This window comes from Rhinolophus ferrumequinum, chromosome 20 (genome assembly GCF_004115265.2).
Source record: "Rhinolophus ferrumequinum isolate MPI-CBG mRhiFer1 chromosome 20, mRhiFer1_v1.p, whole genome shotgun sequence".
NCBI classification, from domain to species: Eukaryota; Metazoa; Chordata; class Mammalia; order Chiroptera; family Rhinolophidae; genus Rhinolophus; species Rhinolophus ferrumequinum.
The window spans coordinates 5,429,238-5,453,917 of NC_046303.1; the positions used below are offsets into that span (position 1 = coordinate 5,429,238).

At 40.1% G+C, this 24,680-nt stretch overlaps 1 protein-coding gene across 5 annotated transcripts in view; it reads left to right on the forward strand.

The window, feature by feature from the left end:
* The window catches only part of IMMP2L (inner mitochondrial membrane peptidase subunit 2), a 706,765-nt gene that overhangs the window by 137,099 nt on the left and 544,986 nt on the right, over nucleotides 1–24,680 (forward strand). Inside the window, exon 5 of one of the 5 annotated variants that reach the window (XM_033088456.1) lies at nucleotides 6,024–6,083. The exons of the other annotated variants lie outside the window; for them this stretch is intronic. Coding sequence (XP_032944347.1) covers nucleotides 6,024–6,069 — 46 coding nt within the window. The 3' untranslated portion in view covers nucleotides 6,070–6,083. Of the gene's footprint in view, nucleotides 1–6,023; nucleotides 6,084–24,680 lie in introns of those variants that run through there. 5 annotated transcript variants of the gene reach the window in all.

Consider the following 24,680-nt stretch of genomic DNA (forward strand, 5'->3'; position numbering starts at 1 on the left):
TCATTTCTTTCTGTTTCCTTCCGGCCATCAGCCTCGTGCAGGAACCTACCAGCTTCAGAATGATCAATAGTAGGAAAGGTTAAAAAGGTCAGATGTGAATTTATTACATGACTATTCCCTTGATTGATGCAAATGCCTTGTCAACAATTTGCATTATTCAATATTCATTTACAGGCACTTATGACACTGTCAAATGCTAGCATGTGAGCCATTTCTACAGACCTGGTTTCTGCAGCTCATTAAGTCATTGGAAGTGGCTGTGATGAGGGTTTAGCTTTTTTCAGGAACGGGGTCTGTACTGAAGGCCAACCTAGGAAGAGTCAAAGCAAGCCTAGCATCAGAAGCAGGTGTTTGGCATATTTGCCTTCATGATTAAAAAAGCCGGGGGAAAAAACAAGCATTTTTTTTTTACTTTGATTTGATTCAAAGCAGTGTTTTCTAAAGCATAAGCTGTTCTTGTCTTCTGTGAGTTCCTCAACTTAAAAACGGGTGCCTTTAAATCTCTGATGTATTTTCCCAGGTTCTCCATTCATGCCAGGGGGCAAGTGACTTGTGAGCTACCATAGTCAGCAGAGGAGAAGTTAATTTGGCACAAAATATGTTGAATCCCATCTTTGCTTGTTTTCCCTTTTGGGGTTAGAATCTGTTCTATCCTCGCATCCTGTCCTTGAAGGCAGTTTCCTTTAGTTCATAACCTTTACTAACCGGTTTGTCTCTGTAGGAACTGCAAGCATCAGCAAAGCTTGTCACTGAAGTTGTGGAGGACAACACACAAGTTCAAACTTCTCCGCCTGCGCAGCGTTACCAGTGGCAGCCCCGAGAGCGTCAGGGAGCCAGGAAAGGGGCCCAAGTGCATGACCTCTTTTCTGCTTCACCTATCGGTGCACTTTTGAAAGGCAGTTTCTCCTTTCCTCAGTGTTTTTCTCCAATTGTAATATTTTTACTACCTGACACTTGCCAAATATATTTACAGACATTATCTCATTCAGTTCTCACAGCAACACTTCTGGGGAGTTGGGGCCCACCTTTACTTCTTAGTGCCACCCCCATCCAACGTTATGGTCACTTTTTGGACCATCTCTAATTTTTTTCCTTTTCATAGAAAATTTGTTTTCCTTTGCCTGATTAGCATTTTCAGTTACATTTAAGACACGTTCACTCTGTGAGAGGCATGTGGTCTCTTCCTCTAGAGTCTCTCTCTCTCTTTTTTTTTCAAGTATCATTTTTGCCACTTTTAAGTATTTGGGGATAAGTCATTTAATCCTCTGTAATGAGAAAACTGTATACTTTTGTAGGCCCTATTCCTCACTAAGTAAAGAAACAGATGAAATCAACACTTGATTTACTTCCTTTTCACTTTCATCCTGACAAGTTGTTCCTTTAAGTGTGTAGATTTGTGGGTATTTGTGAGAGTATGATTCACAGTCTCACAGTGTGTGGAACAGCACGTAACGCATGAGGAATTCTGCCTGCTCATGCTATCCTCTCTCGTGTGTCGGTGGTGTGAGACGAGGGTTTCCTACCACCCCTGCTGATCGTCGTGTTCACCATCCTGGGGAGACTCGGGAAGGAAATCACTTTTGCAGCTTATAATTCCTTCTCTCTCTGTGACTGCCCCCACTCTTACCATGTTCTTCTTCTTTATGAAACAGAACTTGCTTATGTTAAAAAAAAACAACACAAAACTCCTCAGAAGAGATGCAAGTATCAGCAATCATTTGAAACCTCACTTTTAAATTAATAGTCTTTATTTTTAGAGTAGTTTTAGATTTCCTGAAAAGTACAGAAAATTCCCAAGTGATGATGCCTTGTCCACAGTGTGAAAGGCCCAAGAATCTCTTCGCCTGGATATAAGGGGGAAAACCCAGAGCTATGGAGGCTGGAGGTGAGGCTTGATCGTTGCCTCTACCAGTCACTTTCACATCTCTTCTCTGCTTTCCTTGGTGTCCACTTCATTCTGAGGCGACTTCCTTCCCCTCGGAGATGTGTTTTCTCCTGCCCTCCATCAGAAAGGAAGAGAACAAGTGATGGGTGTCCACTTCTTTCATGTGGCTCCAGTACTTTATGAAAGTCTTCACCATAGACCAAACTGTATTCCAAACTTCCCTTGGTTGAGTTTTCTTTTGTAGTTGCTGCTACTTTTACATATGAGGCCGGGACAGAACCCTCAGGCTGGCGTGTGCAGGGCTGGCTGCCCTCCCCTCCCTCGTAAAATGAGGCTGCTGAAGCTTTGGAAAATACTCCCAGGGTGATTGCTCCCTCACGCAGAATCCTGGCCGTTTGTTAATGTATTTGAGTTTCACAGCTGGGAGACTATGATGGTCGAGAGCTGAGATTTAAGACATGACGCTTTGCAGTGCACATTTGATGCTGACTTGCTCAACTTTAAAAATCGTGATTTTAGTGTGTTTTGTTCGTATGTATTTTGGTTTGGTTTTGCTTTAAAGAATAGTTTCCCAAGCTGAGCTTATTTATGCAAAAACACATACACAGACCCTCTTCACACCTTTTTGAATTGTAAATTTCTGGTACATGCTGTGTGTATTTGCCTCCTGTGACTTTAAAGAAATGACCTCACTTGGTGGACATGGCTTGTGAGTCGGTCTGTGTAGGTGCAGTCTTTATGGTGAGACACCAGCATCCTGTACTGAACTTTCCTGGAAGGTGCCTGAGTGCCTGGGGCATCTTTCTTAGAAACCTTGTAGAACCGCCTGCCATAGCCCTCTTTTGAGTGGTTCCTTTTGCACCTGGTACCAGGGCTTTTGTGTTTGTTTTTTGGCATGGTGTGACCCCTCCCTTACCCAGCCCCCATCATCCTGACCATTGAAGGCAGGCAAGGCACAGAGGTGTGGAAGGGGGCGCGACATGAGACCTCGGTCCCACAGGGATGTTGTATGCGGGACAGTGAGCACGACCCAGTAAGATCTTCTCTCCGAAGAAGGGGATGCAGTTCCTAGAATGACACAGAGGCAGGCAGCAGAGCGCAGGGAGCTGTGGCCCCCATGAGGAGGAGATCACCATGAGATCACGGGAAGGGGCACGCAGAGAAGTGTGTGGATGAGGGACGCAAGAGGCCACGCCCAGAAGACGGAGTTGTCACGTGCCTCCCCAGTCACGGTGTATTCCGGGAGCAGGTGGTTTCTGCTCCTCCTTCCCTCACCTCGCATCCTTCCAGCAACCCCCGTCTTGGACGTGCTCTGAGTGAGTGTCTCTCCCAGCGGGAGCTGCCTGCGATTGCTGATGCCCCACAACTGCTTATTGAATAATAAACCAGTTTTTGAAAAGTGATAATGTATGACTTGCAGATAAAGACCTTGTGTAATAAAACAGTCTGAAACAAGGCTGGAAAAGACGAGATCTGGAAGTGGACTATCTGAAAAAGAAGTGAGATGATAGGTTTTTGTATTTATATTTTCTTACCATGTAAAGATTTCATTGACCCGTAAATAAAACTCGCTTGGTTATATCATAGCTCTCCAGAAACGATGTTAAGAGTTGAAACGAAGAAGACAAGTAGTACCACACTGGTTCAAGAGAGCTCTTTAATGCACTGCTTTTTCTGTCACGTTGTCCAGACTGATTCGGTGTGAATTTAGAGAAACATCTTGAGGTCAGTGTGATCAACTACACTTCATCTTCATCTAAATTTCTTTATGTGTTAATGTTCATAGTTATGTCAAATTTCTCAGTGTTATTTTAAATATATACTCCTCACAGGGAAATGATGTGTGAACAAAGAGGCATTGAACCGTTTTAAGTTTTTCAATAGATGTTTTCTGTGTAATCTCCTTGACATTTTGGCCTGTTGTGATATATCCTATGTGCCTAGAACAGTGCTGGGCACATAGTAGGTCTTCTATACATATTTGCTAAGTGAAGACATCCAACTGACATAAGAATTTTTATAACTTGATATGAAATACAGACTTATGAAAAAACCAGAGGGAAAATCAGAGATTAAAGCGTGACTCTCTGACTCCCTTCATAGACCAGGAAACAGGCCTAAAAAGATTAAGTGAAATTGCGTAGGATCACAACCCACTGGCAGCATGAGGGCAAGACTGTGGGTTTCCAAACCACCTCCTCCATTTCCCATGGCCACCAGAGCACAGAGCTGGGGTTTACCCTCAGGTATGACGGACTGTGAGGTCCATTCTCTAGATACAGTTTTAGTAGTAATATTTTTTACCTTTTTATCATGGTTTAATATATCACCTCTTCTCTGTAGCTTTTTCTCTGCCCCCAAACAGTTAATTGCTTCCTTGACTAGGTACCATTTCTAGATGCCGTCTCTCTTCTCGTATGTACCACAATATATCGGTTTCCTGGCTTTGTGTACCCTAAGGCCAGAGACCAATTCTTAGTTCTCTTTGCTGCCCCAGAATTTAGCACAGTGACTTACGTGACAGATGGCATCCCCTGGGTTTTGAATTGTTGAGAGTCAGTAATAAATAGTGTTCACAAGCTGAGGTCTAGGGAAACAAAACTTTCAAGAGAGGAACAAAGTCTCCTAGCATTTCAAATACAGTAAATGCTTGATTAATGTTCATGCTAAGTAATCATTATTCATAGAGCTATGATTTAATGATTGTTAGTCTTCTTGATTTGAATGGCTTTTTGAGGATGGCTTCACTTTTTAATTTTTAAAGAATTCACAGTAGTACACGTCTGCGGATGTCTTAGTTTCAATATTGAAACTTCTGACCTCGTGGTATGACCTCCCGCAGGGTTTTTCGATTCTTGCCAATTTATGGTTAATGCCAGTTTAAGAAAATGGGCCGATTTGGACACTAGTAACTTACGTCTCTCGGGAAAATTGAACCCCTAGTACTCTCATAGATATATTCCTTAGTAAGGGCACCGGTCAACTTTATATATATTTAGCAAAACATGTCTATCAAACGCGTCTATGAATTTTAAAAGGGATTATATATTCTCTGAACTTGAAACTTTTATGTAAGGCTGGTATTTATACACATTTGAGAACATAAAGAAAGGCACATTTCAGGAGAATGTTGTGATATTAGAAAATGTAAACATCTACAGAAGAAGCACTTTGCCTGTGGATCTTATAAATATAATGGTATTTACTGAGTAATAATATTTCAAGCCTATTTATTCCTTACAGCTATGTCTTCTGAGATAGTGAGGTCATTCTCTCAGGGAAACAGTCTGAAAGTATTTGATTTCTGTTTATTTGTCATGCTAGAAATGACTATACCACCTCATTTGCATGCAAGACAATATTAAAAAAGAATGGGAAGAGCTAAATTCATCTATCATCCATATGTTTATTTCTTGAAAGAGGGTCTATATTATTGGTATTGTCGTTCAGAATCTCCTTTCTACAAAGCATATTTGATGACTACAAGAAAACTTTCAGTTCAAACCACTTCCTTTATAGATGACGGGAAAAAAATCAAGCAGCAGAGTGAATTCACACTTCGGATGTTAAAGCCAGCTGATGGAAAGCCTGCACAAGGTTTTAGATCCTCATGTTCTTCGGCCAGGATGTTTTCCAATGCACCAAACCAATAGAAAAGAATAAAAGTCATCCAAAGAGATGCGAAATTATATCATTTTATTCCCTATGTCTTTATATTTTATTCCATACACTTATCATCTTTGTGGTTGTTGCCAGCAAAGGAAATAGACTCTGACTTAAAAGCAAAGAAGGAATTTATTAGAAGTGTCTGGGGTGGGAGAAGCTCCCTGGGATCGAAGAGAGACTGCAGACCTATGCTTGGAACAGAGAAGAGCTTGGCTGGTCTGCAGGCAGCGAGAACATTCAACCAAAACGCCCGGTTCTGTTGCTGACATGAGCCGACCCTAGCCGTGACTTCGGCACGTGCACGGACTCGGCTTCATGTACCCACTCCTGAGAGAGTGCGTCTGATTGACTGAGCTTGCCTCTGTGCTCACCAACCTATCCCCAGAAGTAGAAGGGTTCTGGAAGCTGTCCCCGAGGGCTGTCTTTGTTTCTGTAGTCAGAGAACATGTATTTGGTTTCATGCTTTCACCAGGGCTGCACAGCGGAGGAGAAGATTCCCCCAAAGGGAGTTGAAGTGATGTTGGAACCGGGCTGGAAGCTGGGCTGCCACCGAATGACATATGTTCACTTCATCCATCTGTGTGAGCGCGCTCGCTTCCCGGGAAAACTCCTTTTCTGTGTCTGATAAAGGCAGCCTTTTCTGAATAGCATACTAAGGATTTTAAAAATACGGATTATCTCATGTGTGGAGATGGAGAGTAGGTGAAGAAGTCTTCTCTCTGTTGCTTTGTCACTTGGAAGCGCTTTGTCCACTTGGTCCGGGTGTTGTCCAATATGCCCAGTTGTTACTGGTGAGCAGTCCCTGGGGAGACAGTCTGAGACCACGTACGCATGCTGCTCCTGATCAAAACCTCTTGGTTTAGCGTCTCTTGATAATTATTGCCTGAACCAGGTTTCATTGCGGTGGGTGCAAACCGGTGGTTTTCCAACGCCAGCAGCAACTCTGCTTCTAACAGTTAGCTCTCGGCTTTCTACTCTCTGAGTTTTCCTGTCTCCCCCTTTGTTCTCTGTCTTTATTGTTTTCCTATTCTCTCCCTTTCCCCCATCTTTTATTATTCTGAGTCCTTGTGACATGCCTTATCATTCTTTGAGCTTTTCCTTCCTTTCTGGCATAACAAGATGCCCCAGGCTCATCGTGTACCTTCTCTGGCCAGCTCTGGAATCAGCCAGCTCTCCAAGGAGCCGTGATTCTCTTTAGTGAGCAATGGCATGTAAAACCAAGATGTGGGTGCTAGTTTTCTGGTTCTATAAGTTGACAAATTGTGGTTTTAAGCCAGTTGGTGCTTGTTTCCTCTTCTCATCCTCCAGCAAACTGGTTATTTATTGAGTTTCTTTGACTTATGTTAAGATGCATCCTTCACAACCTATGACGGTTTAATTCTCTCTGCCTTATTTATAGTCCTTTATGCATTTGCGCTAGTATTCCTCAGGAGTGTGACGAGGCTGCCATATTGTAGCTGCTCGAGTGTGGTGTGAAAGGAGCCTCTGTACGGGGTTAGTAATGATTTCTGTCACAGGCAGGTGACATAAAGTATTATGATGTGGGATTGCTGAAAAGGATAAGCCTGAAAATATTTTCAATAAATAAAATATTCATGATGGCAGATTGTGTTTCAGAAGCTGAGCCATTTCAAATGATCACTTATTTTTCTACATCCTTCTTGAAGCACAGGAGACTAAGACAACATAGAATTGTGCAAAGGCCACTCCAGGGTATTAATATTATACTGAAGTAAATATTAAAAGTGTAGCAGTAGAAAGGTTAGGACCTTCTCATTTAAAGTTTGTCTTATTTCTTAAGGTATTTCCTGTTGGTTTAAAGTTCTAACTACTGTAATTTTTGCTATTGGATATGATTTTAATAAAAACAAACAATCGCCATGTATTAATGTTTATAGTTTGTATAAAATGTTTCACATGGATCCCAAATTTGATATTACCTACTTGACATGATTTTATAATTACTGTTTAATTGATATAAATAGATTATGTAATTTAACCAAAGTCACATAGTCATGTTCTATATTTGTACCCTGCCTTGTTGCAAAAAAGGAATTGAGGTAGATTATTAAAATAAATAAATAAATAAAACCAAAACATAAAAAACTACCAGATGGCATAAAAACACCAAAAGTAGAAGATCAGGGAAGAAGCAAATATGCTAATTGTAAGAGGGATTACAGTTTTTATAATTAAGAATTCAATTTTATTTTATTCAATTTGACTCAGTATTTATTACCTGCTTTATGTCCTTAATTTTGTTAGTCCCTGGAGGAGGTTATTGTCTATTTAGGGAGATAGGGATGATTTAAATATAAAATGCGAAGTTCTGTGGGAATCCAAAGCAAATAAACCTTGCCCATTGTGTGTGAGTGTGAGTGGGGCTGGCATAAGCAGCAGCTTCCTGGAGGAGAAGATGCCTGACCTGGGCCTTGAATAACAAGTGAGGATTAGTGGGACAGTACTAGGGCGAGGGTATTCTTTGGGAGTAAGCAACAGCTCGCTGGACAGGTACCCCGTGGTGTGTGCGGGGCGCTAAAAGAATAGTATAGTAAGAAATGGAAGGCAGTTGGGAGAGGAGATGAGAGAGGTAACCGGGCCAGGTAACCAAGTGCTCACATACTGTATTTTACTTTGAACTTGGACACGCCTTGAAGGCTTTTAAGTAGGGGTGTGCTGTGGTCAGATTTGTGATGTAAATTCTGCCCTAGCTGCTGTGGAGAGGAAGTCCAGGGCAATGGGAAGAAATGTGTTTCCAATATGTGTTTTAGTTTGAGCCTTATACTCTTAGGAAATAAACGGGCTGGTGCTAGTAAGATGGACAACAGTGGAAACATGAGGGCTATGTAATTCTTACCAGAAACGAGGAAATACTATTTCATCAAGAGACAAATGTCTACTACCTATTAAGTTTTCAAAAGGATTTCCCTTCTTCTTAGACCAGTGCTTATATGCTTATGTGCATATGAATCTCCTGGGGAGTTCGTTAAATCAGATTCTGATTTAGTAGGTTTGGGATGGGGCCTAAATTTTGCATATCTAACAAGGTCACAGATGATACTTACGTTGTTGTTCTGAGGACCGTACTTTGAGTAGCAAGGATTTAGAACTTATGTATTGTTGGGATGATTGTGTCATCATCAGTATTTTTATAATAAATGCAGAGGTGATCTTCATATGATTGCTTTCTGTTAAAGGGCTTTTGGGAGAGAGAGAGAGAGAGAGAGAGAGAGAGAGAGAGAGAGAGAGAGAGAGAGAAAGACAGAAATTACAATCCTAAAAGGAGTGGAAGAATAGTGTATCCCTTAAACCTAGGTCTTCCGATTAGTACGTGATTTCTTTACAAAGGACACAGTTGATTTTGAAGGAATCAATTTCTAAGTCCGCAGTTTCCATAGTCTTTCCTAAAATTGGTCCACCCGAGAAAGCATCTCTGAAGCAGTTTTTCCTTTTCTGCTTCCCTCTTCACAACTGCTCTTCTCTCCTGTCACCAGAAGAATACAGATGGGCCTCTCACTCATTCCTCTCCCCATGGTAGAAAATATCCCTTGCATTAAGCAGAGGATCAGTTAGAAGTATCAGTATTGGTATTGAAAAAGTGAATGACCTAATTAGTAGGTAACAGATCCTTTTGTAACTGAAGTGGTTTTCAGTTCTTTGTTTTCAAGAAACTTGTAGGAAGATGAAATTGAGTTATTAGATGATAGGTTATGAAAAATATTTGATGTATGATTAACTGATTTTGAAGAATCGAGCAACATTGCCGTAACAAAACTCTTTCCCTGTTCATCTTCTTATATAAGTGAACAAGATTTTTCAATCCTTTCATAAAAAGAGAAAAATGAAGAATAGAAAAATTGATGTGCAACCTTGTCTCATACTCACATAAGTAATATTTAGAGGCCTATGAAAAATTTTAAAAAAGAAGAAAAGGGAACTTCATCCATTTCATAAAGAAATGCATTTCTTATATATGTTTTTAGTTTGAACTTTTAAGTCTGAAATAAACAGAATTTCAAAGTTCAGTTGCAAGATTTGAAGATAAATATTTCTATTGTAGAGCAGTATGATAGGGCGATCAATAAAAACTTTCAGAAATAAAAGAAATGTGTTAATTAGGGTAGAATTCTGTGTGGAAATGAATGTAAATGAGTTCAAGCAAAAACCACGTAAAATTTCTTACTTTTAAAGTATTTTATAAATGGATGAGCATGTCTATTAAATTCCTGGGGAATTTAGATTTTTTTTGTACCCTTTAAAGAGTGATGTAACAGTTTTGTTTTCAAATGAGAATGTTTACAACATACTGGAAATTATATCCCATTTAAACTTACGATGAAAAATTTTAGATGTCAACTGAAAAAGTGTATTGCAGAGTTTTGGAATATTCTTCTGGGAGCATGGAAGAAAAAAAAAAAGAAAAAAAACTACTGCTTTGAAGCACTGTTTTCAGACCTTAACTCTCCTCAACCATCCTTTTTGTAAAACTTAGATGACAAAAATAATTGAGATCATGCCCATTGAGAGTTTATTGGATTGTTACTATTGGAGAGTAGATTTCTAGGTTGTGGATGCCTGACAAACAGGTTATGATAAAATTGATTTTCTGCCATCAAAGATGAGTGTCCTAGACAGCTCTCTTAGAGGACCCCATCTTCACTGAAAGGTGGGTGCGTCCCTGGGCCATATCCAGGCTTCACTGAGAAAGAAATCTTTAAATCAGTGCAGACATGTGAACAGGTAAGTATTTTGTTGAGACTCCATAAAACAGGACAGCTGTTTAAGAACCAATTTTGTGATGGCTTCAGCCACACTCAGTGATGCTGCAACTGCTACTACAGAATGTATAACTCTGAACAGTGAGTTGGCTGTGAAATAGGTACTCCCAGAAAATTGAATCAGTTAATGTATATAATTATTTAAAAGTCACTCTATATAGTCTTGGGTAATTAAATGTTCGAGAATGCTTGCACCATGAAATGATTTTGGTTTTGCTGTGCTTACTGTTGCGTTTGTCATATTGGTAGAAGTGAGAATACTAGGGACCAGAGGCCCACATCGCTTACAAATTGTGAAACTAGTATTTAAACCCATGTATTCAATACCATGTTCTTTCTACTGCAGCAATTTGAAAGGCTGCCTAGTATTTTATACCTGTAGAAAGCTAGTTAAATTTAAATATAGTTTGTTGTTTACTAAAAGGAATTCTGGCAGTGTTATAGGATTTTGCTAATTTGTTTATAGTTTATTAAAACTCTTAAAAATTGAGGACCCCAACAAGCTTTTGTTGATGTGGGTTAGTTTTTATCAATATTTAGCATATTAAAAATACAAACTGGGAAAATTAAAAAGTATATATTTATTAATTAATTCATTTAAAATAAGAATACTAACCCCATTATATATTAACATAGATATTTTTATGAAAAACAACTATTTCCAAAACAAAAGTATTTATTGAAAAGAGTGGCACTGTCTTACAGTTTTATAGCTCTCTTTAGTGTCTGGCTTAATAGAAAGAGCTGGATTCCCATATTTGCTTTAATATTCAGTCTGTTGTGATATACTGTTTTGGTCGAAGAAATGAAGAAAATATGCCCTCATGTAGACATGTATTCAGAAAAGGGAGACCTTAGAGAACCTCTGAAAGGTTCTTCACTGTCAGAGGTCTTTGGACCAGACTGTAAGGTGTAAAAGCATTCTGTCATGCCTCCATGATTTGTACGCATGCAGTAAAATTGGAGTGCAGTTTTTGCACATGTGGTATTTTGGTGTCTGCATTTGATTTTAGCTTCATGTATTATGGAAGACTTTCTCCTTAACTTTTAGATGTGTAATTAAGTATATGACAAAATTATAATCTTAACCTGAAACATTTAAATAAAATTATGGGGTATATTAGAATATAAGTTTCAATAGGATAGGAATGGAGAACACATTTTTTTTCTCATTCAGAAAATTAAATAGAAAATAAATTCAAATCTGTTATTTACTAAAGTGGTTGTTATGATACCAAAAAATTCTAAACTTCAGGAAAAATGTTCATTCCATAAATTTTTAAAAATAATCTAGATTTCCATCCATCTGTCCATCTTCTTCAGTTCTTTCCAGCCTCCCTCCCTCTTTTCTATTTCATTTTCATCCTTATCTTCAGCATTCATTCAATGAATAGTTGTTGAGCTCTTTATCAGTTAGGTAAGCACTAGCTTATGTAACAGAGGAGATGAAAACGTACAGTGATTCAAACACAATAAAACTGTAGTTCTTGCTACATGCAGTGAGCATGTTTCTGTTTGCGGGAGGGGCTGCTCGTTGCAAGAGGCCTGCTGGGGAAACTAGAGCTTTTGCCTTCTTGAGGGCAGTTAGGAGACCACCTCACAGCTGCCGACTCAAAGAGCTCATCAACTCTGCTGTGATTCATTCTGGTAAAGTGAACGACTGGCCCTGGCTTTGACATTCGTGAAAGTAGGGATGGGACATTAGGATCTATGCTGCCGAAAAATCAAATTTCTCTCTGACTGATTTTGCAAGTAAAAACAGCAGAGGCAACAGCTGCCCGTCCTGCCTCCACCACACTGTGTTAACTCTGACTCAAGGTCACACGGCACATCTGTTTGGTGAGGGCTCCCTTTTGGGCCAAAGTCTAGCTGTCAGGAAGTTCCGGAGCAGACTTGAACTTTCTAGGTTAGTTTTCTAGCTTGGCTCGAAGTAAAGAATGCCACTGAAATGGAGTCGAGGGACCCAGTCTGTACACATGGGAAACAAAGATTGAAATGAAATGTATCACAGTGTCAACGGCCGGTATCTCTAGGTAATTACATCACAGCACATCTCCTTTCTTTCTGTCTTGATTTCTGTCCACACCCATGTTAATCTTCATCATTTTCAAAGAGCTTTCACGTGTCTCTGAATTCCCAGTATCTTCCCTGGTCTGTATAAGAGCATAAGACCAACACTTAGGACTGGTCATTTCTGGCAGCCACAGGAAGACGACTTTGCTTCTAGTGTGAAAACTGGAGGAATCTCACTCTTGCATAGTTCTCATGGCAATAGGGGTCATCTAGTGAATTGGCTAAGTGAGCCTTTTAGTGCAACTAAATGTGTGTTGGAATACGTCAGTCTAGATCATTGCCACTTTGCTGCCTAGGGTGCTTACTTTTGGTTTCTGACTCCTCACTGAGCTGGGCATTATGGTAACCAACGGGTATTGTGTTAGGGAGGAAAGCAAGATGGGTTTGTGCTTTGTGATTTTTCCCTGGGCGGGTCAGAATCACTCACTTCTCTCTCATGTGCTACTTCCTGTTGAAGGTTCTATATAATATATAAGGGAGAGATACTTTCATGAATGTTTGGGAGTTACCTTAACAATTGGTGGAGTGAATGGTTCATCCTTAACTCTGGGAGGTATCCTGGTCTTTGAGCAACGAGTAGAGGGTAGTTAGGTGAGCATCTGAAGCTGTGGTACAGGTGAGGAAAGGTGAAAGGCTAGTCCAGGAAGGAAACCAAATCCAAACATACTCGGGTCTACTGATTAAATAGTTCATTCTAGAGAGTGAGGCACCCAGAGAGTGAAGCAAAAGTAAGCCAAATGGTTTTACACTCTGAACGTACAAGGTGAGTGGGTGACAGCCCAATGGAGAGTGGGTTTTGGAGCTCAGGTAGGGTGGGCAAAGGATTGGGTTAACACTAGGATGAAAAGCTAGGTAGGGTCTTGTGCCTTGCAGAGATCAGGGCGTGTGGCAGGTAGGGTGGCCGTGACGTAGGACTGCCACAGCTGTATTTCTAACACTGGCTGGTGCCTTTCCTTTACCATCACTTCACTGGTTCATGGGTGGATGAGCGTGTTCCAGGTGTGTAAAGGTGCCAGGTAGAAATGGACAGCAGCGCCTCTGTATTTTTTCCTGTACATTCTTCATGATGATTCATGTTGCTGAAGGCTGTTTTATTTTTTATTTTTAACACATTGTTCACCTCGTAAAAATCAGTTTGATGGATTTAATTACATTAATTTGCCTGGTCAAAATGTGTAGACATGACAGCTAGAGCTTGTGAGTGTTACCAGTAAGGTAAATTAAAAAGCCAAGTGCGACATTCCGATAAAACAAGTTAATTCAGTTGACACTATTCTGAGTTGTAAAAGCAGAGACCAGCATCTGAAGGGAACACATTTAGGATTTTTACTGTGGCAATTAAACATGGTTAGGGGGCTATGTAAATGAGCATGTTTTTAACTGCGTTTATGGTCATCTTCATCTGACATGGCTGACTTCCCTCCACAGTCATTTGAGGATAGTTAATTCTACTTTATAGTTGCTTACCAGGAAATTATGCCTCATGCTGTGTGGTGAGGTTTTGTAAATGAATTTAAAGAAAACTGTTATTGTTGGAAAAAAATTCATTGTTTAAGCACCATATAACGTTGCTGCCTCTAAGGGATCGTTGGTGCGTGGTATTTAAAAAAAGATTTTAAATGTGTTTTATATCTTGCCAGTTTTCAAGTAGAAACACACAGATGTGTGTGTTTAGCCCAAAATTTTAAATACCACATCGGGCCAGTCTCTGTCCTCGTCTCCTTGAAGTGGCTGGTGATTAATTGCAGGGCAAAAAGGAATTTGCGTTTTCTGAAGTCCTGTACTCGTCGATGAGAACCTTCTGGGTCGTACTGATGTACTTTTAAAATCTTACAAATAAAATATATGTAGAAATGTTTCCTTCATATAACCTTTGAACATTTCTTGTTATGTTTATTCCTACTTATTCCATATATTTTTATTGCTCTCTCTCTCTCTCTCTCTCTCTCTCTCTAAAAAGATCTTTTTTCCCCTCAATACAATTTTCAGTGATTCTGAGTATAGAAAGACATTAATAGCGATCTTGATTCTGACCACATTTCTGAATAGTCTTATTCATTCTAATACCTTTTCGGTTGATTGTGTCTGTCTTTCTAGGTAGACATAACCAAACCTTATACGTCTCATTTTTCCTTCTTGGAATAAAACTCCCTTAACCCTTGACTTGCATGGGAACCTTTCTCCTATTTACCGTTAAATGTAATATTTGCTTTAGGTGCCTGGTATGGAATCAAAGACATGTTCTTTTCTCTATTCACGGTTGGTTAAGAGGATTTTTTGGTTTCTTTTCCTTTCTCTCTCTCTTTCTCTCTCTCTTTATTTTTTTGGTTGTTAAATGTTTAACTTCAAGTGGAGGTTATTAGATGTTAAGTACTTCAGGTTCTGATACTAGGTATCAATTGAGAGAGCTGTAGATATGTTTTGTATTTATCTGTTAATAAGGTGAACATTTTACATAAATAGGTATCTTTAAATTTGCCTGGTTTGCATTTCTGTGGTAAGTCCTGTTTGGTCACAAGGCGATAATTTTAACTACGCAATTGGATTTGTCAGGATTTTATTTGGAATTTTTGCATTCATATTTATGAATGAAAATTTATGTTTTTTTCTGATATATTTATTTATTTTTTGTATCGTAGATATTCTGGCCTTGTATCTCCATTACTCATGAAGCACTATGCTTTGTCCTTAACTAATTTTTTCATTCTCCTTAAATAGTGCCTGTTCTCATCACTCCAGTTACATACCTATCGGTACCATCTTACCACCTAGGGTGCTGCCAGAGGACCCCATATAGGCCAGCAGTATTTGATATTTCATATATTTTCAGAAGAAGAAGGGAGAAGGGGAGGAGAAGTAATATTAATCAAAATTTGTGGATAAAAACAATGTTTCCTTTTCATAATTAATGTAACATGTATAACTGACTACATTTGTGTATGTGGAATCGATCATTATACAAATGTAAAACGATTGTGTTTTGATATAACTCATATAATTTCTTGTTAGTAAATCCTTTTGTGTTTACATATATGTATGTATACGTGTGTATGTATATGTTTTTAATACCCGTAGCCCTTGCCCCATTAAATCAGATTGAAGCTTAGTACCATTACAGTTTTATGTTTGAGATTAGAATGAACTCTTTAAAGAAGAGTCAAATTCTTACTTTCTGAGTTCTAAGTAGGCGCCTAAAATTTACAGTTGATTTTGTCTTGAAGTCCAAGATGTCCGAGTTGAAGGAGTTGGGCCGAATGAAATAAAAAAGGAGTCTTGAGTTTTTAAAGTAAAGCTCTGAGATACCAGAGCATACATTTATTTGTTTATTAAATAAATCACTTACTTTTTAAAATTTATTTTCAATCACAGTTGACATTCAATATTATATCAGTTTCAGGTATACAACGTAGTGATTAGACATACATACCTTATGAAGCGATCACCCCAATAAGTCTAGTACCCATCTGACACCATGCAACGTTACTGCAATATTATTGACTATATTCCCTATGCTCTACTTTACATGCCCATGACTTCAAATTTAAACAATAGATTGGAATGAAATTAGCTACAAAAGGGGACAGACTTGTCATAATATTAAATAAGTGTTGCCTGGGCTAGAGGGGGGAGTTGTGTCAGAAGTGGGACAGGGGGGTACTATTTCCAATTTTCCTCTTCAGGCTGAGCCCCTGAAGGGATGACGACAGAAGCTCCCTTTAGGTGAAGATTTGAGCAAGGGCGATGTGTGCTGTCTGTGTGGGTGAAAGCCAGGGAGATGGCACGACTCATAGGAAAGTACGCAGGGCCTGTGTGATCACAGCGTGGGAGCTGTAGTGATGAGTCCTCCCCACCCCCCTTCTGGAACTTTTCCAGGCAGTGGTCCCATGGATGGATCCCACACTACAGTGACATGGCTGTGCGAGGAGTCTGGACACTAAGAAGAAGGGATGATGACCCCTGGTTTGCTGTGGACCCAGGGAGGCCATTGGAACTCCTTCATTCCAGGGCGGGGAAATTTGTTGAGACCAGTGCTTGAAGGGACCTCTCAGTTGTGACATGGGGACACAGCTAAGAATGACAGCCTGGAGGACTTGATTGGTGGCCAGTGGGACTGCAAATATTTCCCTGACAGCCAGATGGCACAAATGCAGCCGACCAGGACGGGCCCCACGATGCCAGAGCGGGGCTCTGCAGATCTGATGCCAGGTGGCTGCTGTGTGACCTGCGTTCCCCACGTGACCCTCCCCTCAGGGAGAAGAATAAGGAATCGTGAACTCGGGAATTGAGCTTATACAGAATTTCTGAAGAAACCCGGAAGTGACTAAGTTTATCAGAAATGACTAGTTTATCTTCTCAGACATTAGGCAGAATAGCAGCTTGAGAGCTCATAAGTTACATTGTAGAAAACAAACATTTTATATTTGCATATCTGAATTTATATTTTCTGAAATACCTAGACAATGTCAATAATGTACTTTGGAACCTGGGTTCTCAAAGTGTGGTTGAGGTGATGCTAACGGATCCCGGAAATCCACCAGGGAATCTGTGAGGGCACAACTGTTTGTATAATAGCACTAAGAATTTATTTGCCCTTTTCGCTCTCCTCTCATGAATGTGCAGTGCAATTTTGCAGAGACTACAAGACATGTAACATCACAGCAGATTAACTCAAAAGCAGATATGAGAATCCGGTTGTCTCTATGAAGCCAAAAATCAAAGATGTTTGTGAAAATATAAAACAGTGCCACTCTTTTAAACTATTTGGGGAAAATACAGTTATTTCAAACAAATATGTATTATTTATGCTAACGTAATAAGTTTGTTACTGTTATTTTAAAATGAATTAACAAATATTTTAAGTTGTCAATTTTAGTTTCTAATATGGTACAAATAGAAAGGTCTTTCGGATACTCAATAACTTTTTTAAATGTCAAGAGGTCCTGAATCCAAAACCTTTGAGAACCACTGGCTTAGACCACTTGCACCTGCATCTGAATTGGAAGCCAGAAAGTAAAGGTTGCAGGGTTGGAATCTAACTGGTACCTGAATGACCCTGGGAATGTTTCTCAAAATATCTGAGTCTCGCCCTCCTCATTTATGAAATTTGGTTAATAATGTTTAATTTACAAGAACTTTTGAAGATTAGAGATAATATGTATACACGGTCCATTCTAATACGCTGTCAACACCAAGCGCATGACACGTATGGACAGATTCTCAGCTATATTCCAGATGTCGTTGGAGTCATCTGTGTGGAAATAACCTATCGTTTTCTTTTCTACTTACTGTGTTAGAAAAAGGTTGAGAAGATTATATTTTTTGCTAAGATAAAAATGAACAAATTTATAAAGGTTTATTGATAGAGATATGTCTGTTTTTCCCTAGTATTTTTGAGCCATTCATTATTATGTTTCCCTATGCCATATACTCTTAATTGTTTTGTTCTGCATTTTCTCCACTAATTTGCATGTCCAGATTTTTGTCCCCTGTGTACTGTTGCTATAAAGTTTGGTGTTTATTTTCCTAACCACGTCTCCCATATCCAGCCAAGCTTCACCATTCACACAGGCTTTGTCACACCTTGGTGTCTGTGCCGTGGTTCCCACCAGCTAGCTGACTGATGCCCAGCTACCTTTTACTCATAGGTCTTGGGGTTGTACATTTGTTGTCTTGATGAGAAACAGGCTGATGTAAAATGCTACTTTAAAAAAAAATGGCACAGAAAAAGGAACTATTCAGTCCAGTGCCATATTTAAATAGGTGAACATCATTTCACCGAGAAGTTGCAGCCTAATCAGATTCAGTGTTAATTGAATAAAACAAATGAAATACGCTGAGGCACAGTATGGTAACTGTCTTGAAACACACAGGTCAGAAAGTGCAGCATGGTGATCATTAGATACATGGACCAACATGGCTGAAATTCAGATGGACAAAGTGTCTGCACTTACTCATTTCAAAAGCATGGCTTCAAATTTAGCATTATAATGAAATAATTAGATAATGTTCAAGAACAGTGAGTGAATGGCTTTCTTTTTGCAGTATCATGTTACGATAGCCACTCGTTTATTGAGCAATTTTATCTGTAGCATCCATTTGAAATTTACATTTGTCAAAAGAAATAGTTTCTTTCTTTCTTTTTTTTTCCCTTCACCAGCAGTGGAAGCAGAATTGTGACACAAATGATCTTGGTGATGAATCGCTCCCATTGCTGGGTATCTTTTTGAATCGGGAGTTATCTACAGTGCAGTGCAAGAAGAAAAGATGCCACCCTCATTCGTTTTGATTTAATGGCTGGTATAGAATTCAAGATACCATTTTACCCTTAGTGTACATGCAATAGTCAATTGACCAAAAAATGTATTAAGTAAGCTTAGTTTTACATCAAAATCAATACCAGACTGTTGTTGAAAGTTTTAAGATTATGATTTCCTCATCAATTTGTGTTGTACTTTCATCTCTTACAATGTAATAGTTGGCCATCTAACCTAATAATATTAAGTGTAATCATTGAAAATGCAGAGTCAATTTTTCACCTGACTTTCATCCTCCACAATTAGTGTCCATCATTCTGTTCTCAGTAAATGGAAACTCTGTGAGGAAATTGGTGTAGTGTGGACTCAAATGCAATTCAAACTAGATCAAAGGTATAAGAGGAGAAAATCCTCATGGTGACTGTGAGTCAAGATTTACATGTTTTGGATTATTTTGGAAAAACATTAAATTCTGCATTTGCTGTAAAATATTCTGTAAAAAGGAAGTGAAAGATTCCAGGGTGAGGTGAAGCTCAAGTCTCTTCCTAATCAGACAGTTCAGATAAAATCTGCTGTTTTCGGTCTGAGTATTTATAGAGAATGATCGTATGTGATTCACATAATCAGTAAACATCCTCCTGTTTGCAGAATCAATATTGTCCCATCATAATGTACTAAAGGCCTACCAGGTACTGCTCTAGGGTCTGGGGGTACTAAGATGACCCTGCCCTCAAGGAGTCAATCCCTAGTAACTTATAATAAGGTAATGCATTAATAATAAAATATTTGTAAGTCCGACAATGTAACTATATATGTGAATTTACTAATATGTATGGACTTTATTTTATTATTTTAACGATTGGCATCAGGACTTTTCTTAAGATGGGAACACCTTTGCATAAAGAACATCCTGATTCATGTGGAGTAGATGAAGGCCATGAAAAATGGAGGGGGTGCTTTGCAGACACTTTTGCATCAGAGAAGAAGGGGTATTCATTTTGATTTAGGCGGGGTGGGGGCTGCTGTGCCCCTGAGGCAAGAGGAGGGGGAGGCAGAGGGCTGGATTGGGGGGCCCAGCGTCTGGCCCTGCCTGGCAAAGCCCATTTGTTTCTCTGGCCTCCCCCTCCTCCTGTTGCTCTCCGTGACTATTTTGGCTCTTCTCTCTTCTTCCTTATGTCAGTAAGTTACGTCTCTTCTTACTTACTTACCTCTGCTCCCCTCGCTTGTACCAAAAGAGTCCTCCTCCTCCTCCGATAGAGCCCGTTGCCATGGATTATCTCTTAACCCCTACAGAATTAAGGTTTGGAGGGCTCTATGAAAGCCAAGACAAATTTATTTGCTTCACTAAACTTTAGATGGAAAAGCTGACTTTTAACACTTGAAATTTAAAAACAAAGACACCATTATAAATGAACTGGCTCCCTTTGTTGGATTCTTGCTCAAAACTCTTGAAACCATTCTGTCCTTTCACGTGTGTTCTATCCCACTTGCCTGGGTATTTGCCGGAGGGCGGGAATCATGTTTCCTGCAGTCTGCTCAGCCACCCCATACCCAACATAGCAGCTGCCCAACGTAGCTGCTCACTCACATTTGTCAAATAAGTTATTGTTATTAATATTAGCAATTAAGCTTTCGATGTTTATTTCCAAAATTTTAGAGAAAAGTAGACTTGAGATAATTTTATGTCCTGATTCTGGTCATTTTAGGCTCTGGGAGGCCGCTCTGTTTTGAGAATGTCGTTATAGGTCAAATATCATTTGTGTCCTCCTGCCACATGATACAATTGCAGGAAAACTATATCTGGATATAAAACAGCCTCTGATGTGTTCGGCATGCCCAGGCTTATAAAGTGGTAACTGGTACAAACAGAACTTCGTCTACAGGGGAAGAAAATAAATACTTGAAAGGATATTTGATGAAGAAAAAATTTCTTTGCTAGTTTCAATTTATTCTGGGAAGGTCCTTAGGAGTTTGTGATATGTACACATAAGAAGGACAGAGAAGAAATATTCCTTGCTTTCAAATATCAGACCCCATGGATGCAGAGTCAGCTAATAAGCAGATGGCAGAGGTGCAGTTTCTATAAGGAGGGTATCGAAGTCCTATGACAGAGTTTAGTGCTGTCTTAATGGTTTCTAAGGACCATCTCATAATTCTAATTCTATTCATCATACTAATAGTGCCATTAAAAAAAAAAACACAAAAAAACCCCAAAAAACCTATGGACACAATGACCTTACGTCATAGGGCAGATTTACATGAAGTGTTTTGCTATTAGAAAAAAGAAACTGCATATTTTCTCTATTTTCCTTATTTTTTTATTAAAAACTGTATTGTTTGATTTCTCACACACTGAAATGGAGAATGGTATGGGATTAGAGTACAGTTTGATGCATTGATAATGGCTTGTTTCTTTGAAGAAACGATGGGCACCGACTATGTTTTAGAGAATGACTGGGTAGTTCGCACTGAACATGAACTCGTGGGAAGGACAAACATGAATATTTTATCACAGGAAATTTGTTAACAGAATTTTAAACCAAATGTTGTATGAGAGATAAAAGTGTCATTTATGAGAAGAAAATAAGGGGAACTCTTACAGTTGACAACTGAACTGGACCCTGAAAGACAATATAAGCTCATCGCAGGAATATCTTTCCTTTGTCACGCTGCCGTTTTTTTCAAACATTACTCTGCAGCTTTGCTACCATCCTCAAGTCCAGCTCCCTGCCTCCCAACCTCCTTCATCCCCTTGGCACTGATCTCAGGTCATGCGAAAATATGAACATTAGAGAGAAACTCCCTCTATGTCCTGCTATACATGTATCCGCCCCTGCATCCATCCTTTCCCCCTTTCCCTGCTTCTCTGGGAGAAGGAGAGTCTCCACTCCTGTTTGAGGTCTGTCCTGTGCTCTGGGCCCCTTTTTCTTCAACTGCCCTGAAACAGACTTGCTCACCCCGTTAAGCTTTTAATCATTTATCCCTTCAATCCCTCCCTGTCTCAGGTTTTTCTCTTTCAAACAGGAAATGCTTGTCCTGCCAGGATCTCACAGCCTTTTCCTTCAAAGCCAAGTTCCTTCGAAAGGCTCAACAGACTACAGCCCAGCCATTTACTTTCATATTCTTTAGTCCGTTGCTACATGGATAATCCTGACTCCTCAGGCTCTCCATGTTCCTAGTGCCCATCATCTTCCTTCTCGAGTCTGCCTTTCTGCCCATGCTCCCTCTGCTGAGGTCCATCTCATCACCTCAGCAGAGACCTGGAGTCATGCTGTACTACCTCCTGTCCTCCTCCTCCTCCATTGTCATCGCTAACATTTCCTGAGCGTCTGTTGTGTGACGGGACTTTTCTATGCTTCGTCCATCTACTAGCACATAAATGGTACTAGCATCTCCGTGAGTTAGGTACCCATGTGCTGTGCTCGTTTCACAGCTGCAGACACTGAAGTCCATCTTCAATCACACAGATTCAAGTGGGGCAGCTGTAACTCAAGTCCTGGAGCCACCCACAGCCTGCGTTGTACAGCGCTAGTACACTACAGCTTGTCCTCCAAACCATCACCGAGTACCGTCAGTTGTGCTGTTCCACGTCTCCTGAATCCATAAACGTACTTTGTTCCATCCCCATCACTAATCAGTTCAGACATGGTGAACGGTGAGGGCTTTGTTCCTGCTCTCGGCCTCCAGGGTGCTTCCCTTTTTATCTGTCCACATCTACTTTTAGAATAACCTTTTAAAGTTAGTCAGTGTATAAATTGTATCATTTACATGAGTCAGTGGCCTCCTAACTCCGAGGGAAGTTCCGTCTTCTTCCTGTAGCATTTGGAAAGTTCCATCCTGACCTTGTCGTCTTCAGCCTTTTTTTCAGTTACTCCAAGAAAACTGTGGTTAGTACTTACTTGATCTCATAGATGGCTCAAATATATGGTCAGTTTATGTATTATATAACAGAGTCAGGGATTTAACAGATATTCAGAAGCTTCTTTGACCCTCTGCCCCCTTCCTGTCTGGTCCAGTCTCCCCGGAAGTAGTGTGGGACAGGGCTCAGACATGGGTTCAATACCTGACCTTGTCACTAAGTACATAGCTTCTAGCAAGTGTTTCTACTTCTGTAATCCGGTGTCTTCGTTATAAGATGGATTGTAATTCTTTCCTTATTAGGATTTAGTGAAATAAGACATGCAAGGTATGTTGGTTTTTACTGTTAGGCTAGTGCATTTGGCTTTGATTGTTGAAATACAGCAATTGCAACATATTTAGAAGAGAGCAGCGAGGTAACGGAAGTGACTCAACACTATGTCCTACAGTACATGTTACGGTTGAATAAGCTACAGTGGTTTGGGGCAGGATGGTAAGTTATAGCTGTTTCCTGATATTTGTGGGGATGTGAAGAGGAATTTGACTTATTCCCTTGGTTCTAGGGAGCATAACCTAATAGGCATGACTTAAAGAATTAAAGTAGATTTTCGCTCACTGTGAAGAATTCCAGAACAGAGCTGCCTTAAAATGAGCTGTTCAATATAGCAGATGTTTCAGTGGAGGCCAGCATGGTCCCATGGGACAGTAGCACTTTGAATAGGGCGTCAGACCTGTTAACCACTAGCCAGACCACCCCCCCACACACACCCCAATTAACCTCCATGGTGACATACATCTCTGATGTCCCACGAGGGAACGCAATTTTTACACAACATGTTATTTTCCAGCATATTCTACCTGGGCCATTTACCGACCACAGTTTTTGTGGTGACCAATCCCTGTAATAAGTTGCAGTCCTCCGGTAATCAAATACCATGCATTAGTTCTCCTTTTGCATGTGTTAGCTGTCTTTCCATTTCCCCCAAAGTGTTCAATCTGGCCTTTACGAAATCAATGTCCTGTAAACCCCAGGAGACAGTCTTGTGTTGTCTGCAACGTGGGGCTTATTGCAAACAGCTGCTCACTGCAGAGCAGTGGTTAGCAAACTGTGCCTCAGGTGACAGCAGAAAACGAACCTAAAAGCCCTGAGCTTTCACAAAGCACAGCAAGGAACAGTTTGCCATAAGAGGACCTCGACTAGGCATTTTACCTGGAATTAGTAATATTGCGTTCGCAATATTAGACTTGCCTAGGAGTTATAAAGGAATTAATTGATGGACTCTTAAAATCTGGACAAGATTCTGTGTGATCCTATATGAAATTTCCAATTTTCATGCTTAATATTTCTGTGCAGGGAAAATTCTAGGGAAAAAACACACGTGAAATGTGTAATAATCAGGGTGTATTTTTGCTACTTCTCCTGTTCCCATCAGTTTTACTACTGTTTACAGGCCTAGATTTCTGGGATTCAAATGTTGTTTTGCCTCATTCTCTCCTCCAAAGCCTTTTCCTGTGGCTTTGTCCTGATGCCACTACCTTCACGTGGCACTTCATTTTCAGAACTTTCTGGACTTGTTCTCTCTTATCAAAAGTCTCCAGTACTTTGTCTTCTATTTCTCCACGATCCTATTCATCCTTCCTAAGGTGACAGCTACCTACTTTTTAACTCAGTTATGTCAGCCCATGTCTCATCTCACGTAACTTATGCATTAAAAGTCGTCTTCAGAACGGGAGGCATTTATCCCGCTCTACCGATGGATGGCAGGCTGTTGGAGGTGACATTTAGAGAAAGTACGGAACCCCTGTTCACATCAAAATGGTGTGCACATCTTCTGCCCCCTTCTTCCTTCCTGAAGCATTTTCAGTCTGTTTGCTGTGTGCCTGGGCATGGCTCTACACACTGGGAATATGCTGAGCAAACAGGGAAAGGTAAGTGTTGGTGTTAAAGAAGAACAGGGACGTGGGCTGAGGAAACAAGTTAGATACAGTGGTCAGTGACAGAGCCTGCCTCTCGAGTGACATAACATTGAAGTAGAAGGAAGTAAAGGAGCCAGCCCTACAGAAACCAAGGGCAGAGAGTGCTGGGCAGAGTGAACAGCATGTACAGCGGCTTGGAGGCATGGTGCAAGGGCTGGAAGGAGGCCAGGGTGCTGGGAGCTTTGTTAG